The sequence below is a fragment of the Saccoglossus kowalevskii genome, chromosome 9 (genome assembly GCF_978046115.1).
Source record: "Saccoglossus kowalevskii chromosome 9, keSacKowa6.1, whole genome shotgun sequence".
Lineage (NCBI taxonomy): Eukaryota > Metazoa > Hemichordata > Enteropneusta > Harrimaniidae > Saccoglossus > Saccoglossus kowalevskii.
This window is the reverse complement of record NC_140649.1, coordinates 22,125,903-22,145,633: the sequence shown is the minus strand read 5'-3', so window position 1 is coordinate 22,145,633 and position 19,731 is coordinate 22,125,903. Positions and strand designations below refer to the sequence as shown.

At 35.0% G+C, this 19,731-nt stretch overlaps 1 protein-coding gene across 1 annotated transcript; it reads left to right on the top strand.

Annotated features, from left to right (window-relative positions):
* Positions 1-129: 129 nt before the first annotated feature.
* Positions 130-16,768, top strand: LOC102806449 (NAD kinase 2, mitochondrial-like). The gene is made up of 8 exons (XM_085503306.1): positions 130-488; positions 2,498-2,586; positions 4,358-4,609; positions 7,017-7,226; positions 7,588-7,683; positions 9,841-9,896; positions 11,543-11,720; positions 16,581-16,768. Exons 1-8 carry the CDS (start codon positions 270-272, stop codon positions 16,720-16,722), a joined length of 1,242 nt encoding a protein of 413 aa, XP_085359432.1. The 5' UTR covers positions 130-269; the 3' UTR covers positions 16,723-16,768.
* The last annotated feature ends 2,963 nt before the right edge of the window (positions 16,769-19,731 follow it).

Below are 19,731 nucleotides of genomic sequence, written 5' to 3'. Positions count from 1 at the left end.
GCTGTATTTATTGTAATATTTATTTATTAAGTTAAGAAGCGTACATGTACTCTCTTTTTAATATTCCTACTGACTTTAGTCTTGATATTTATTAACTTTGGCTATTTAGATCTTACCCCGGGTGCAGATGAGCGCCACCAACGTCGCTGGACGCAATAAGTAGGTCAGAAGCAGGTCAGGGTGAAGTTTGTATGTTTATCTAATGCGGTACGTGTAGACGTTTTCTCCAGTTTGCTGGAGCCATCGATGGAACGAATATAACATGTAGGATGCATCGAGCATATATTGCAAAAATCGTAGCAAGGCTGCGACTCTTGCAGCCTGCAAAAACTTCGACAGCACCAGTTACTTGTACGTATTGCTCCCAACAAAATGGCGAGTCACCTGACTTTGACCCCAACCGTGTGCTCGTGTTATCTAAGACTACGCGATACGAATTCGAGAAAAGGAGATTTCCCGATCTTAATGATGATCAGCTGCAGAGACTGGTAAGTATGGTGGATGAAATATTTGAAATAACGATGTACTGTGTCTGGTGATATGTACACCCATTGTTCGATTTCATAAATAGGGGCACCAGTATCTTGTAAATGTCTTGAAGATGAATTATAATTTATCAATTTATCACCGCTGAACCTAGTTAAGTGTAGTGTACTATTGAATGCGAAAATACATCTGTATCTTTATTGAAATCTTTAAAATTGCCTAACAGTAATGGAGTGAAAATAATACAGTCACTTGAGGGATGATACGCCAAATAAATGGACCAGTACTGTTTTTATTAGTTTTTTCCTGATTTTTCATCGCTATTAACTATAAAGGAAAATAAGGAAATAAATTTATTAAATTAAAAAAATTGTACTGATCACTTTGTTTGTATTTTCAGCTCTTAAGTGAATGATATTATTACTAGTCTAAACTTTATAATTACTGGATCCAAGTGTAACTTAAGCACTCAGCACGTATATATTACGGAAATACTCAGACTGTACACTAGTACTATCATAACCAGGGTTTTTTCTAGAAAAAAAACTGCTAGAGGGAGCACTGCAATTCAGCGATGCCACTAAGTGGGGGAGATAGGGTTCTCCCTACCAGGGTGTGGAGTTTTTGATAATTCTAAATTAAAATGGAGCATTCTATGGCTTCCTTAGGGCCAATTACTATCAGACAGGTCACATTTGAAGACTGTGGCCACATGTGATTCCTGGTCAATCAGAATTTTATGGTTGCCAGAGGATCTGCTCCCCAGGGTTAGGGGGTGCATGGTCATGGCATGAGGGCGCTGCGCCCCTGTTCCGTTGTTTAAAAAAATCCCTGATAACCAAAACCAAAGAGGAAACATTTTGCTGTTAAATAAATTCGCCACTTGTTATATTAAAATTAATGACCATTTACTTTATTTAGAGTTGTAAAAATGTTGATTTTTTATATTGATTTTAAATTATGTTGTTTCGCTATAAAAAAATACAATGGTATTTTTTTTTTTTGATCATAGGTTGCACATTCTGCTGGTATGTGGTTTCTTAACCTTCTCTATTTCATAGTTATTTAAACAGAACATGACAATTTGGCTTGTGTAAATCCATATTTTTTGAACATTTTTTTTTTTTAAATATCTTTTCGAATTGCCAGTGTACATGTAGGTCTTTGCTTTTATTGTTTTTTCCCCATAATGCAATTGTGGTGGGATACATGCTGACAATCTCACAAATCATGGGAAATAGTTTGAAGGAACGACAATTATCTAGAAATGGAAAATAGTAGTAATAGTAGTCTATGAAAGAAATTGTTGGGGTTTGCATCAGTTTGTTTTTTTATGGTCACTATATTAGTTTTACTCCAGGTCGAAGCTTTGAGGAATACATATGTATATGTATGTGTATTCCACAAAGCTTCGACCTGGAGTGTAAATCATATAAAAAATACGTTGGATTCATCTCATGATCTGAATTTGAATGTGATTAAATTTTTTTTTTGTATTAAAGATAATTCAGTATCACAACAACAGGATAAATCACATGTTAATTATTTAACATTTATTACCGTAAAATCTGTATTTGAAACCGCATCCTCAATAGAAGTCGCATCCATTTTTGTGAATAATTGAGAATCAAAAATTCATACTTTCTCATATGTGTAGATGCTCTAATAGAAGCCAAATCCCCTCTGTTGCATTGTACCATTTTAATAGAAGCCACGGTTTCTAATACAGATTTTACAATAAATACTGCTTTTGAATACATGCATTGATTAAAGTTTGACTTGGATCAACAAAACAAGCTCTGAACTTTTTTTTTTCTGGGCATTATCAGGTACATGCAAATAATGTAAACAATTATGGTGTAGTCCAAAAACTATTTAATACATCGAATTGTAACATTTACTTCTGTATTTGTTCATAAAAAAAAACATTGTTAGTCATTAACAAATTTTCAAAACTTGCGATGTACACATTTGGGAATTATATTATTGCATAATGTTTGTTTTTTTGTAGCTTTCCAAGAGAGGCTCTGATTATGGAAAAATCTACAGAATTCATAATGTTCATAAAAGGAACATTGAAAAGATCACTGATACATTAGAGTAAGTTGAGAGTTATGTTACTGTGACTACCATGAGCAAAGATCTGACGAATTCTACTTGAATCCATATCCCACACTATGACATAGATTTATTCATGTCTTGCTGCCTTAGAGAAAACAACAAGTAAATTGTAGTTTCATCAAACCACTAACCACATGGTTAAATAGGATGAGACCAGGAGCTTGATGGTTCTACATGTATCATTTTTTAGCTCCTCTGTTGATCTTGTCGAGCAGAGCTTATCATATGAGTGATTGTCCGTCATCGTCGTCTGGTGTCCATTGTTAATGTTCACTTATTTCTACCCCTACATGTAATATGCATACTCATTGAAAATCATGAATATTTTTTAAACTGTTTATTTTTCACTACTATTAATTTTCATGATTTGATGGTATTCACTCCCTAGCACCCCAGTTAATTCATAGTGACTCCCTAGCATGTCAGTGAAATTCACAGTGATCCCCCTTTGACACCAGTGAAAATCATTGTGACTTCCTAGGACCCCAGTGAAAGTCACAGTGACTTCCTTTGACTCCTAATGGTCAGACAACATTATACACTCACTACACTTGGCTGCCAACCATGAATATATTTGTGAATGGCCAGACATCACATACAATCACTACACTTGGCTGCCAACCATGGATATACAGTTGTATTTGTGAATGGCCAGACATCACATACACTCACTACACTTGGCTGTCAACCATGAATATATTTGTGAATGACCAGACATCACATACAATCACTACACTTGGCTGCCAACCATGGATATATTTGTGTATGGCCAGACATCACATACACTCACTACACTTGGCTGCCAACCATGGATTTATTTGTGAATGTTCAGACGTCACATACACTCACTACACTTGGCTGCCAACCATCGATATATTTGTGAATGGCCAGACATCACATGCACGCACTACACTTGGCTGCCAACCATGGATTTATTTGTGAATGGTCAGACATCACATGCACGCACTCCAATTGGCTGCCAACCATGGATATATTTGTGAATGGCCAGACATTACATACACTCACTACACTTGGCTGCCAACCATGGATATATTTGTGAATGGCCAGACATCACATGCATTCACTACACTTGGCTGCCAACCATGGATTTATTTGTGAATGGCCAGAAATCACATACACTCACTACAATTGGCTGCCAACCATCGATATATTTGTGAATGGCCAGACATCACATGCACGCACTACAATTGGCTACCAACCATGGATATATTTGTGAATGGCCAGACATCACATACACTCACTACACTTGGCTGCCAACCATGGATATATTTGTGAATGGCCAGACATCACATGCATTCACTACACTTGGCTGCCAACCATGGATTTATTTGTGAATGGCCAGAAATCACATACACTCACTACAATTGGCTGCCAACCATGGATTCATTTGTGTATGGCCAGACATCACATACACTCACTACACTTGGCTGCCAACCATGGATATATTTGTGAATGGCCAGACATCACATACATTCACTACACTTGGCTGCCAACCATGGATATATTTGTGAATGGCCAGACATCACATACATTCACTACACTTGGCTGCCAACCATGGATATATTTGTGAATGGCCAGACATCACATACACTCACTACAATTGGCTGCCAACCATGGATTCATTTGTGAATGGCCAGACATCACATACACTCACTACACTTGGCTGCCAACCATGGATATATTTGTGAATGTTCAGACGTTGCATACACTTTGCTATCTGTCTTTGCAGGAAGAGGAAACTGGAATACAAAGTAGTGTCCAGGAATGATTTCACTATAGAGGAAGTAAAAAAGTCTGATGCAGTGATAGCTGCTGGCGGTGACGGTACATTTCTACTTGCAGCCAGTAAAGTATTTGATGATACACCTGTCATTGGTGTTAACACTGATGCCAAGAGATCTGAAGGTTTTTTAGCTTTACCAAATAAATGCACTGTGAATTTTGAAGATACGCTGTCAAAATTACTCACAGGAAAGTTCAAGTAAGTGTTATCCTTTACTATGGGAAGATCTTGATCTAAAGGTTGTCTTTATCTAGGACTTGGAAATGGTGTTGTTAAAGCATTATAATATGCACACTGGTCATCATATTTATTTGTCTCAAATTTCCATTTTTGCTGTAATGTAAGTTAAACATTCAACAATTGTTTACTACCAGTACCTTGTCTTAGTGAGAATTTTCTTGAAAGTCATAAAGGTCTTAACACATTTCCTGCTGACATCGTTTTTTTTTCATTTATCCTTAAGAGACGTTCAGCACACGATACTGTAAATGCATTAATTATTCACTGGGTTTTAATTTCGCTATTTTCGCTGATGAGTAAAATCTGCTAAATTAAATCTACATGAACATGTAAAATAACAATGAAACTCATTGTATCCTTGACAAAAGCGTGAAATTAAAACAAAGTCAATATACTCAAAACATCAAAATAGTGAAATTAAATGTAAGTGAAAATAAACGATTTTAAAGTATGTGAACTCAACTTTGCCCTTTTTAAAAAGCCTTGAGAAAGTCTAAAATATTAGAAATTTGTTTCAAATCTGTTGTGCTAAATTTTATTTATTGTGATCCTGATCTTTCAACTGTGTATCACTTGTTGACTAAAAGTCAACTATGACATTATGTACATGTAAGCTTTGTAATAATGAATAATGTTATATTTCGAAAGAGATGTGTGTGACATGTGAGTATATTCCTTGAACAAGCCTTAAAATCATAAACCCTGTGTTCACTTAACATACATTTCATGTAATGTATTACAGAGTCAAGACAAGAATATCTTTAAAACAATGAAAACACTCTTTTTGAGTGAGGAAAATTAAAAGCACTGTGGTTCATGCAACACTTCTGTTGACATGAATTTTGTCATATTTCAATGTTAAAGGGTGCTGTATTTAAGATGGCTGTACTACAGCTTTAATAGTTTTTTTTTTTGATGCCGAAAAGATCTTTTGATGACATTTTTGGTACACGATCTTTTGGCACATCATGCAAAGGATATACACCTATATGAACATGGGTTTCAATATAGTTTGGAAGGAATATTAATTTTGTCTCTATACATTCAGTGGTTCTATGTTCATTTTTGTTGTGTAATATTCTTTCAGTTGTTCACTGGATGGGATACCAAACATTTCTGAATCACTAAAATAAGTGTTTTTTTTTTCATCATAGAAAATGACACATCTTAAAACAGCCATCTTGAATATAGCACCCTCTACCATCGAAGTATGGAGAATCCTTCTCAACAGTGTTTTAATTTCTACACAGAACATTGCACCACTCAAGAGAAATGTTACAGTATTACCGTACTCGTCTGACTTAGCGCCAAGAGTGCTCAGCCAAAAAATGATGTTTTTTTATGGGTTGCTGCTAAGTGGAGCACCCCACTTGAAAAACTGCTCAAAAAATAATTTTCTTTCACCATGTACCAGATTAGGAATAACGTGTCATCATTGGCTTCCACAACACTTTACCAATGATGAAACAGACATGATCACAACAAATATGCAAATTTTATTACAATATTATTTACATACCATCAGAATTTACAATATATAACATTTTTAAGATCTGTGGGAAAACTGTTGAAGTCAAGAGATTCATTGTTACAGTAATCTTCATTGAATGTTTTCAATAGTACTTAAACTCTCAATTTCGGCCATGCACAATCCAATCAGAATGCTGATGCAATTTTCCTAAAATTTCTGAATATTGATGATGGCACAATGCAATGAGAAAGTGAATTACCGGTATCAATGTTTAATTATGATTTCTTGACCCTGATTTCAATAAGAAAAACAGCTGGATTTTTGTGGTAATTCACAATTTTTGAATATGGAGGAAGCATTAAATACCTTTCATGAACAGGTTGAATTGTAATTTACTCATTCATGATATTCACGGTGGGTAATAAATACTTAGTCGGTTGAGTATGGTAATCTAATGACTTAATTGCACAGTAATGGATGTCCACCCGGCCTTCAATTTTATTAAATTTCTATAAATCTGTCAACTTTAATTGAAAATTTCCAGTTTTTAGCTCTTATATGTGCAGATTTTTGGATTAAATTGGTACATAGATAATGTGCGACATGATAAGATGTGGCGCCATGTCTGTGCATATTAAGTAACTTATTTGCATATTAATTATTTCATTTCAGCCTGTGTAAGCAAAATATTAAAAAAACTTTCAAGCTGATTTTGATCAAAGTTTACTGTCATTGCTTTTTTTTTCATCTAGTATCTTATATTTCAAAATTAATTTTAGACAAACTCATTTTCTGGCAAAAACCCAAATGCCCACCACAATGTGATATGAATGGCCAGTAACACAATATACATGTAAATGTCAGTAATATCCTATGATTTATTATGATTTTCAGATGGACTTGGCGTCAGAGGATTCGTGTAACTGTGGAAGGTGGACATGTTAACACTGAACCTGTAGATTTGCATGAAGAGATCATAGGATATCCCGAACACTATGACAGACATCATAATCCTAAAGATGACAGCATACAGGATTTATCACCTCGGGTATTACCGGTATTTGCACTCAATGAAGTGTTTGTAGGAGAATCCCTGGCATCAAGGTAAGTGACATTAAATATTAATCCAATGTGAGCCTCGGAAATGCTTCCCTGTGTGTTGTACAATACAAGGAGTAGTTATGTCAAGACTATGTCTTTTGCTGTTTAAGAAATATTTAGGAAATCTAAGGAGCCTGAGTGAAACGTTACAATGATTAACTCAATCAAAATAGGACTTTCAGAAAACAACCGATGATATCATAATGATAACAGTTCAGTTCTGTTCTGTGATAACAGTTCTTGCCAGTTTTTTACCAATGACAAGTTTTAAGCAGTTTCACTGTGTTTTCCAGTTGTTGTAATATTAAACCAATAATATTTATAAACTATAATGCGTACAGTATACTTATTTTCTGTATGATAGGGTATCTTATTATGAAGTAGGCATTAATGATGGTCCGATAGAAAAACAGAAAAGTTCAGGATTGACAGTTTCAACGGGTTCCGGATCTACATCATGGTAAGTAGATCCAGTTGTATGTGATCATAACCTGTATAAACAAACAAATATTTGTGCATACATACTACAATCCATGTAAACTTGCCACAACCCATGTAAACTTACCACAACCCATGTTAACTAAACCTCAACCAATGCAAACTTAACACAGCCCATAAAAAAATGTGCAATAACATGACTTGTGCAAACTTATCACAACCCATGTGCACCACAAACTATTCACACATGCCACAACCCAAGTAAACATACCACAGTCCATGTAAACATAACACAGTCCATGTAAACATAACACAGTCCATGTAAAAATACCACAGTCCATGTAAAAATAACACAGTCCATGTAAACATAACACAGTCCATGTAAACATAACACAGTCCATGTAAACATAACACAGTCCATGTAAAAATAACACAGTCCATGTAAACATAACACAGTCCATGTAAACATAACACAGTCCATGTAAAAATAACACAGTCCATGTAAACATAACACAGTCCATGTAAACATGACACAGTCCATGTAAACATAACACAGTCCATGTAAAAATACCACAGTCCATGTAAAAATACCACAGTCCATGTAAAAATACCACAGTCCATGTAAACATAACACAGTCCATGTAAACATGACACAGTCCATGTAAACATGACACAGTCCATGTAAACATGACACAGTCCATGTAAACATAACACAGTCCATGTAAACATGACACAGTCCATGTAAACATAACACAGTCCATGTAAACATAACACAGTCCATGTAAAAATACCACAGTCCATGTAAAAATACCACAGTCCATGTAAAAATACCACAGTCCATGTAAACATAACACAGTCCATGTAAACATGACACAGTCCATGTAAACATGACACAGTCCATGTAAAAATGACACAGTCCATGTAAACATGACACAGTCCATGTAAAAATAACACAGTCCATGTAAACATGACACAGTCCATGTAAACATGACACAGTCCATGTAAACATGACACAGTCCATGTAAACATGACACAGTCCATGTAAACATGACACAGTCCATGTAAACATGACACAGTCCATGTAAACATGACACAGTCCACATAAACATAAAACAGTCTGTGTAAGCATAACACAGTCTGTGTAAACATACCACAGTCCATGTAAATATGACACACTCCATGTAAACATGACACAGTCCATGTAAACATGTCACAGTCCATGTAAACATAACACAGTCCATGTAAACATGACACAGTCCATGTAAACATAACACAGTCCACATAAACATAAAACAGTCTGTGTAAGCATAACAGTCTGTGTAAACATACCACACTCCGTATAAACATACCACAGTCCGTATAAACATACCACAGTCCGTATAAACATACCACAGTCCATGTAAACATAATACAGTCCACATAAACATAAAACAGTTCGTGTAAGCATAACACAGTTCGTGTAAACATAACACAGTCCGTATAAACATACCACAGTCCGTATAAACATACCACAGTCCGTATAAACATACCACAGTCCGTATAAACATACCACAGTCCGTATAAGCATACCACAGTCCATGTAAACATAAAACAGTCCGTGTAAACATAATACAGTCCACATAAACATAAAACAGTCCGTGTAAGCATAACACGGTTAGTGTAAACATAACACAGTCCGTATAAACATACCAGTCCGTATAAACATACCACAGTCCATATAAGCATACCACAGTCTGTATAAACATAACACAGTCCATGTAAACATAAAACAGTCCGTGTAAACATAATGCAATCCACATAAACATAAAACAGTCCATGTAAGCATAACACAGTCCATGTAAACATACCACAGTCCGTATAAACATACCACAGTCCGTATAAACATAACACAGTCCATGTAAACATAAAACAGTCCATGTAAACATAAAACAGTCAATGTAAAAATACAACAGCCCGTGTGGACATACCACACCCTCTGTAAACATTTCACAGGCCTTTGTAAACATGCCAAAGCCCTGTGTAAACATAACACAGCCTATGTAACTTACTCAGCTCTTGTATCCTATTTTCTATACTCAGTACATCATTTCTCACCATTGAGATTACTGGGACCTCATTAACCCCATAGATTATATACTGGCTACATAACAATGCCATGATGTCTTGTTCTATTTTGTAGGTCTTTCAATATTAATAAATTATCTGATCAAAGTGTGACAGATATCATTAGAATAGGTACGTAATATGACAACTATCTTTTATCGAAGTCATCCAAGCTTGTATAGAGTGCATATATGATATTTCATCTTTTTAACCTTTTCACCACCAGATTTTTTTGCCCAAATTTGTCTCCGCTTTTTTTTTTTTATATATTCTCTTGTATTTCTAGAAATGAACCCTAATTTTGGAGCCAAAAGACAAAATTTGAGTCCATGTTCAGTTTTTACTCAAAAAGTTTGGCTTTTTTGTCCCAATCTTCAGATTTTGTGAATTTGTGATGAAAACATGGTAGTTAGGTTTTAAAGTTGTATTGTCAGCAGAATTTTGTTTGAAGCCTTTGAAATGTTAGATAATGTGTGTACTGTAATAAATACAACAACTACGTTATTCTTAAAATATTCGCTTTGTCAATAGCATCATCGTTCAGTTTGTTAGAGTTGATTGCAATTGAATAATCAGCATCTACGGATGTCCATCCATCTAAATCCATCCATGGTGCAATATGTCAGCGTTAAATCAGTAAAACTCGCCAAAACAATAACTGTCAGATTTGATTTTTGGTCAAAACTAAATTTTGTGACAATACAACATTTTATATACTGGCTGATTGTACTTGTAAGTAAGTGCAAATGGATAACTGCATTCTCCGATTTATCCATGTTCCTGAATTCAAAGGGTGGGATGGCTAATACACAAAACAAATAAAATGTATAGCAATTGTTGATTAAATCTGATGTGATTGGTGTTTTCTGTTTATCATTGATTACCTTGCCCATAATATCATAGATGATGAAGGAAAAGTTATATTAGAAGGAAATGTCTCTCCCTGTTCACTTTGTTTTCTTCTTCATTGATGCTGCAATTAAAATTGTTGATTTTTTATCCATTCTCTTTCAAACTTGGATATTTATTTTAACTAGTGTGGGGTCGATTCTGATTTTGGTTTATATATTCGATGTATAGTTTTTGAAAATATTTGTAAAATTTCACATAAAATTGCCTTCTGATTAAGATTACAATTAATAATTTTCATCTGATTATCTTCAAATTTGAAAATCTTATCAGTTGCTATAAAATGACAACCAACTTTGACTTTGGTGTGGGTGAGTGTCACTGTTGTCTCTCCTGACTTTTTTATTTTGTATGTGCAAATTGCAAGTACTAGTTCTGACACATAGTGCATTTTGCCACAGAAGTCATATTCATGTTTGGGACTACATGACAGGGCTGTGTGGCCATCTCCACACAGATGGCAAATTTTAATGGGCTATCCTGGCATCAACCAGGCTCGGTTGAACACAAGCACCTGCGGACCTTAACCAAGGTTCCCCCAAAGTCGCATTCGTTAGTGAATGAATCTCGGCCAGTGGAGTTGGCCTTCCCATTGAACAGAATGTAAACATGCTGTTATTGAGAACCCAGATGTTAGTAATATGCTCCCAGAATCCATCGATTAAAAAGTGTTACAGTAGTAGATTTCTATGTTGTTATGCTATGTTATTCATGTAGGCTAGAATGACTTCTATTTCTGATGGTCTTTGCAATCAGCTTTATCTTGTTTAGACCAGATGGCTGTCCACGCTTGTGCAAATATCACGATCATAGTTTATGTTGAATCATTCATGATCATTCATAGCATAATGTTAACCTTTGACCTGCAGCCAGCACTGAAATAGGAAGACAGTTGCCGTTAGACGAGAGATTAGTGAAAACAGTAACTAAGAAATTTAATCGTTCTTTGGTCTACGCACCAGATGATGTGCATATGGTATATACAATCCGTGATCCTGTAGTCAATGGTATATATAGTGTCAAGTCACCTAGAGGATTTGCTAAAAAGTAAGTACTATATACAATACGTGATCCTGTAGTCAATGATATATATAGTGTCAAGTCACCTAGAGGATTTGCTAAAAAGTAAGTGCTATATACAATCCGTGATCCTGTAGTCAATGGTATATATAGTGTCAAGTCATCTAGAGGATTTGCTAAAAAGTAAGTGCTATATACAATATGTGATCCTGTAGTCAATGGTATATATAGTGTCAAGTCACCTAGAGGATTTGCTAAAAAGTAAGTACTATATACAATACGTAATCCTGTAGTCAATGGTATATATATCGTATTTATCCGGGTATAAGCCCAAGGTTCTGAACATGGAAAATTGCCAAAAAATAGGGGTGGGCGTTTGCCAGGAGATCCCCGGCAAAAAAAGCAAAAATTCGCGAAAATTGACAACACACAGATCGAACTGCAGCAGGGAATAGAACGGCAAATAAAAACATGCAACAGAAATAAATGAACAATATGCAACATTAGAAGTAAAAAAAAATTAATGTATTGCTTATAATGTGACAAATAAACCAGAAATAATAAAAATCGACAGTGAGGAATCATTTGAATTAGGATTTTCACGCCAACAAACACGCCCAATACGCGTGAACTCAAAATGAATTAAAATTTCAGGGGTTAAACTGCGTAAAATGATTTCCGGTTTCGACAAATTACGAATCAACTGTCATACAAGATCAATAATAATTTACAAATTTACACTGTAAAAATTATAAAAATTCATAGCTGTTTGAAAAAACTTCTCAGATCTTTATTTGTACGTTCATTGCCATCTTCGTCAAACTCAAAACCCTCAAAGTCCAAGTCGTCGTCACTGTAGCCGTCGAACAAAATCCCTACAACTTCTTCCTGAAGTTCATCGATATCGTCCCACACAATTTGGACTTAGCACTTTTAATCTACGGATTTCGCAGTCTGTCAGCTTGGCACTTTTCACAATAAAGAGACAAGAAAAATTGGGTCGCTCTACTGTGATGGCACACGATGCTTTTGTTTACAGTCTGGCAATCATCTTTGACCTTTATGCATCTGCTTTATTAATTGGATAAGAATGACATCACTACTAGTATTTCATCATAAAGGTCAAATCGTGACATTGCTTTTTTATCAGACTCAACGCTTATCGGTCACGGTGAATGTTCCGGTGGTTGGAATGCCTCACTATATGGATATCGCAGTGGACTTGAAATAGGAATTTTTTTTTATCCAACGACAGAGGAATAGTTTTCATGACAGAAATGTAATAGCGGTGATGAAAGATGGTAAAAAAGTTGGCAGTCTTCGGTGTGACATTGCAAAATTGCTGGCCCCAGTTATGGATTCGCAAGCCGCTACCAAATATTTTATAAAGCCAAAATAACGTGATTTCAACCACCATTTCACCATTGGTTTTATTGTCGACAATGCTAAAGCCGAACAAGTGCGACACTTGCTTAGCGGCTCTCCTTGTACGATGTGCTTGAATCGTTTCTAAGGAAGCACAAACCAAACTGCCGGCTCTTTTTAGGGCCACGACATATTTCAAAAAGAGAACTACCGTTTCTGCTTTAATATATTTTTATAGACTTGCTAACTGTTATGATTCTGAAAAAAAATCAGCGGTGAACGCGCTGCCCTGAAGGCAGAAAGCTGTCACAGCTATTTCGCGTTCACCCCTTGTTTTACGCAATTAACCAATTATATTTAAAGAGTTTTTATAAGCATCACGACACACTTCAAGAAAGTCAACTGTTAATACAACCACAGTCAACGAATAGGAAATAGATTTTTTATTATTTTTTGTGTAGAAAAAGACCCCTGGCCGTGTGCCCGGATATGACCTCAACTTCTTTATTGTGTCAAAAGTGGGGGGTGGGTGTTTGCCCAGGCATGGGCTCTTACCCGGATAAGTACGGTAGTGTCAAGTCACCTAGAGGATTTGCTAAAAAGTAAGTGCTATATACAATAAGTGATCCTGTAGACAATGATATATATAGTGTCAAGTCACCTAGAGGATTTGCTAAAATGTAAGTGCTATATACAATATGTGATCCTGTAGTCAATGGTACATATAGTGTCAAGTCACCTAGAGGATTTGCTAAAAAGTAAGTGCTATATACAATACATGATCCTGTAGTCAATGGTATATATGTTGTCAAGTCATCTAGAGGATTTGCTAAAAAGAAGTAAGTGCTATATACAATATGTGATCCTGTAGTCAATGGTATATATAGTGTCCAGTCATCTAGAGGATTTGCTAAAAAGTAAGTGCTATATACAATCCGTGATCCTGTAGTCAATGGTATATATAGTGTCAAGTCACCTAGAGGATTTGCTAAAAAGTAAGTGCTATATACAATCCGTGATCCTGTAGTCAATGGTATATATAGTGTCAAGTCACCTAGAGGATTTGTTGAAAAGTAAGTGCTATATTCAATACCTGATCCCGTAGACAATGGTATATATAGTTTCAAGTCACCTCAAGGATTTGCTAAAAGTAAGTACTATATACAATATGTGATCCTGTAGACAATGATATATATAGTGTCAAGTCACCTAGAGGATTTGCTAAAATGTAAGTGCTATATACAATATGTGATCCTGTAGTCAATGGTATATATAGTGTCAAGTCACCTAGAGGATTTGCTAAAAAGTAAGTGTTATATACAATACAAGATCCTGTAGTCAATGGTATACATAGTGTCAAGTCACTTAAAGGATTTGCTAATAAGTAAGTGCTATATACAATCCCTGATCCTGTAGTCAATGGTATATATAGTGTCAAGTCACCTAGAGGATTTGCTAAAAGTAAGTACTATATACAATACATGATCCTGTAGTCAATGGTATATATAGTGTCAAGTCACCTAGAGGATTTGCTAAAAGTAAGTACTATATACAATACATGATCCTGTAGTCAATGGTATATATAGTTTCAAGTCACCTAGAGGATTTGCTAAAAGTAAGTACTATATACAATACAAAATCCTGTAGTCAATGGTATACATAGTGTCAAGTCACTTAAAGGATTTGCTAAAATGTAAGTGCTATATACAATATGTGATCCTGTAGTCAATGGTACATATAGTGTCAAGTCACCTAGAGGATTTGCTAAAATGTAAGTGCTATATACAATCCGTGATCCTGTAGTCAATGGTATATATAGTGTCAAGTCACCTAGAGGATTTGCTAAAAAGTAAGTGCTATATACAATCCGTGATCCTGTAGTCAATGGTATATATAGTGTCAAGTCACCTAGAGGATTTGCTGAAAAGTAAGTGCTATATTCAATACCTGATCCCGTAGACAATGGTATATATAGTTTCAAGTCACCTCAAGGATTTGCTAAAAGTAAGTACTATATACAATACGTGATCCTGTAGACAATGATATATATAGTGTCAAGTCACCTAGAGGATTTGCTAAAATGTAAGTGCTATATACAATATGTGATCCTGTAGTCAATGGTATATATAGTGTCAAGTCACCTAGAGGATTTGCTAAAAAGTAAGTGTTATATACAATACAAGATCCTGTAGTCAATGGTATACATAGTGTCAAGTCACTTAAAGGATTTGCTAATAAGTAAGTGCTATATACAATCCCCTGATCCTGTAGTCAATGGTATATATAGTGTCCAGTCATCTAGAGGATTTGCTAAAAAGTAAGTGCTATATACAATCTGTGATCCTGTAGTCAATGGTATATATAGTGTCAAGTCACCTAGAGGATTTGCTAAAAAGTAAGTGCTATATACAATCCGTGATCCTGTAGTCAATGGTATATATAGTGTCAAGTCACCTAGAGGATTTGCTCAAAAGTAAGTGCTATATTCAATACCTGATCCCGTAGACAATGGTATATATAGTTTCAAGTCACCTCAAGGATTTGCTAAAAGTAAGTACTATATACAATACGTGATCCTGTAGACAATGATATATATAGTGTCAAGTCATCTAGAGGATTTGCTAAAATGTAAGTGCTATATACAATATGTGATCCTGTAGTCAATGGTATATATAGTGTCAAGTCACCTAGAGGATTTGCTAAAAAGTAAGTGTTATATACAATACAAGATCCTGTAGTCAATGGTATACATAGTGTCAAGTCACTTAAAGGATTTGCTAATAAGTAAGTGCTATATACAATCCGTGATCCTGTAGTCAATGGTATATATAGTGTCCAGTCACCTAGAGGATTTGCTAAAAGTAAGTACTATATACAATACATGATCCTGTAGTCAATGGTATACATAGTGTCAAGTCACTTAAAGGATTTGCTAATAAGTAAGTGCTATATACAATCCGTGATCCTGTAGTCAATGGTATATATAGTGTCAAGTCACCTAGAGGATTTGCTGAAAAGTAAGTGCTATATTCAATACCTGATCCCGTAGACAATGGTATATATAGTTTCAAGTCACCTAGAGGATTTGCTAAAAGTAAGTACTATATACAATACATGATCCTGTAGTCAATGGTATATATAGTTTCAAGTCACCTAGAGGATTTGCTAAAAGTAAGTACTATATACAATACGTGATCCTGTAGTCAATGGTATATATAGTGGCAAGTCATCTAGAGGATTTTCTAAAAATATGTACCATATACAATCTGTGATCCTGTAGTCAATGGTATATATAGTGTCAAGTCACCTAGATGATTTTCTATAAAATATACACCTTATACAATTCATGTTCCTGTAGTCAAAGGTATATGTAGTGTCAAGTCATATAGAGGATTTGATAAAAAGCATTAAATAATGGTTCTTAAAATCTGCATTTTTTTCTCTTTTGAAAACTGCTTAGTTTGTTCTGTTCTGGAGAATTTTATATAATATATATAATTGCCATTTTCTTTTCTTTCTCAGAATTGTTGTGAAGTCTCGAATGTGGGATGCGTGTTTAGTGATGGACAGTGGAGCGTCATTCGTATTCAATGATGGTGCCACGGCTACGATGGAAATTGACCCAAAGATTGCATTACGTACAGTTACTCTACTTGATTCATGATTTTCTTTAATATATAGAAATATATTTTGTGAAATTGTCTAAGAAAGCTTTGTGATTTTGTATTTATGCTAGAAATACTTAAGTATTTTCCCATTTGGCTGCACCTAGGATGTCTTGTGCTTGTGCATTTGCCAGTCTGGCTGAACTTAGGGATGCTTTGTGCTTGTGTATTTGCCCATCTTGCTGAACCTAGGGATGCCTTGTACTTGTGAATTTGCTCATCTGGCTGAACTTAGGGATGCTTTGTGCTTGCGTATTTGTTTGTTTTTCTGTACCTAAGGATGCTTTGTACTTGTGAATTTGCCCATCTTGCTGAACCTAGGGATGCCTTGTACTTGTGAATTTGCTCATCTGGCTGAACTTAGGGATGCTTTGTGCTTGCGTATTTGTTTGTTTTTCTGTACCTAAGGATGCTTTGTACTTGTGAATTTGCCCATCTTGCTGAACCTAGGGATGCCTTGTACTTGTGAATTTGCTCATCTGGCTGAACTTAGGGATGCTTTGTGCTTGCGTATTTGTTTGTTTTTCTGTACCTAAGGATGCTTTGTACTTGTGAATTTGCCCATCTTGCTGAACCTAGGGATGCCTTGTACTTGTGAATTTGCTCATCTGGCTGAACTTAGGGATGCTTTGTGATTGCGTATTTGTTTGTTTTTCTGTACCTAAGGATGCTTTGTACTTGTGAATTTGCCCATCTTGCTGAACCTAGGGATGCCTTGTACTTGTGAATTTGCTCATCTGGCTGAACTTAGGGATGCTTTGTGCTTGCGTATTTGTTTGTTTTTCTGTACCTAAGGATGCTTTGTACTTGTGAATTTGCCCATCTTGCTGAACCTAGGGATGCCTTGTACTTGTGAATTTGCTCATCTGGCTGAACTTAGGGATGCTTTGTGCTTGCGTATTTGTTTGTTTTTCTGTACCTAAGGATGCTTTGTACTTGTGAATTTGCCCATCTTGCTGAACCTAGGGATGCCTTGTACTTGTGAATTTGCTCATCTGGCTGAACTTAGGGATGCTTTGTGCTTGCGTATTTGTTTGTTTTTCTGTACCTAAGGATGCTTTGTACTTGTGAATTTGCCCATCTTGCTGAACCTAGGGATGCCTTGTACTTGTGAATTTGCTCATCTGGCTGAACCTAGGGATGCTTTGTGCTTGTGTATTTGCCCATCTGAAAGTACTCAATTTCATTATCGATTTGATTTGTAATTTATTTATTTATTTAATTTTAATAATTTGCTTCTATGATGTTATTCTAGTGTCAAAAATCATGCATATTAATGATCTACTTTGCAAAATAGAATAAGCATTTTCTGTATATATTGTGACAGTGAATTGGTTGAATGAAATTATGAAGACCTGATTCCTTTTTTTGTGAAAATCTAAATCGATTATCTAATTTGTATATTGAACTTGTTTGATGCAGCTCATTAGAAAATTTACATAATCCAATAAGTAACATACAGTTTTATTAATATTTTATTAACAAAGATCTTTATGTCAAAAATTTGTGTGTGAACTTGATGCATTTACAGAAGTACAAATTGGCACTTAGCTGTAAAACCAAATAATATTGCTTTTATTTGTTAATATTATGATATTTTGCAACTTTCTGTCAAGATTGTTTCGTCAGATTTATCTGGACAGATGTTATTCAAGATTTGCAGAAAGATTAGACGTACTGAGAGAAATATGCAAAGTTATTTTTTGTTGATGTCAAACATTTGGCCAACTGACGGCCATTTTGGTGAAACAAAAATCTCGACGTGTTATCAATGATTTCTTGGACATGCTGACCTATCATGTTTTGTTTTATCTGGCACTTTGTTTTCTGTCTGTTTGTCTGTGTGCTAGAAATAAATAATTTTTCAGTTTGTTTTACTTGTAACAAATTTTGGATTTTGACAAAAACCATTTGAATGATTCATCTGCATATGCATGTGTGAAATTTCACTTATCAACCAGTTTATGCTAAATTCAAAAGTATTCTGTCGCCACTGACAATTTCTAAATTTCAATTTTGCATTTAACGGATGTGATGTTATCACTGTAAACGGTTTAATTTTAGGAATGTTTCATGATTTGATGTCATTTGTGAATGAAATTTTCAATGCGACAAAATTTCATGATGATTTCTACTAACTCGTGAACGTTTGTCTCATGAATATTAAGCGACATACAGTATTTTGATCACATGACTCAATGATGTAGTTTTGTATAATTTTTTTTTAAAACAAAATACCAAACTTATGTTCATCTCAATTTTAGTATTACTAGTAATGAAATTTGCTTGAAAAAAAAAATTCTTTGAAATAAGATCACCAGTAAGTCATTCTTTTTTGCAAAGAAACAAAACTTCTATCAAAGCAAGATTATTTCAGTATCTGAATCTCAAATAGTATGTATTTTTGTATACATGACATTAGTTTGCATCAAGTGTATTCTGAAGCCAAAATACTGAAATGTGTGAGTAAATTGCTTCCTTGTAAAGTTGTCTTGTATATTTTATTTCAACAAAGACGACAGTCAGAGCAGTTGGTACAGATGATTGCATTCATCGTCATCTGCATTAACTCTTTTTTTCAAACGACTTCTTCTTGAAAACTGTTAACCTTTTGTGATTATATTTGGGGATGTCTACCCCAATAACTTTTTTTTTCCCTCTCTTCTTTTCACCTCAGTGTTGTTTTAGGGCACCTTACTTTTCTCTGCCTTCTGCCAGTTGGTTTCATAATTTTTATATAAAATTATGTACCTTGGGGGACCTCTATTAGATCATGACAATATCTTCAATTCCTATGAAATGAATAAAACATGTCACACGCATGCACTAATGACCAAACTCACTAGTATATCACACACAGTCTATTTTTACTGTTCAATTATAATTCACCAAATTTCTTTTTGCTTCTTTCATATGAAGACAGATAACATGTTGTAACATAGACATATTGTCTAGTTATAATAACCGCCCTCTAGTGGTGAAGTACTGCTGTGACATTAATGTTATAA

Excerpts from the sequence above, each read along its gene's own strand:
- LOC102806449 (XM_085503306.1), top strand. The coding sequence starts at position 270 with ATGCATCGAGCATATATTGCAAAAATCGTAGCAAGGCTGCGACTCTTG. Across the intron at positions 489-2,497 it reads ATGATCAGCTGCAGAGACTG|CTTTCCAAGAGAGGCTCTGA; the intron begins GTAAGTATGGTG and ends GTTTTTTTGTAG. Across the intron at positions 4,610-7,016 it reads TTACTCACAGGAAAGTTCAA|ATGGACTTGGCGTCAGAGGA; the intron begins GTAAGTGTTATC and ends TATGATTTTCAG.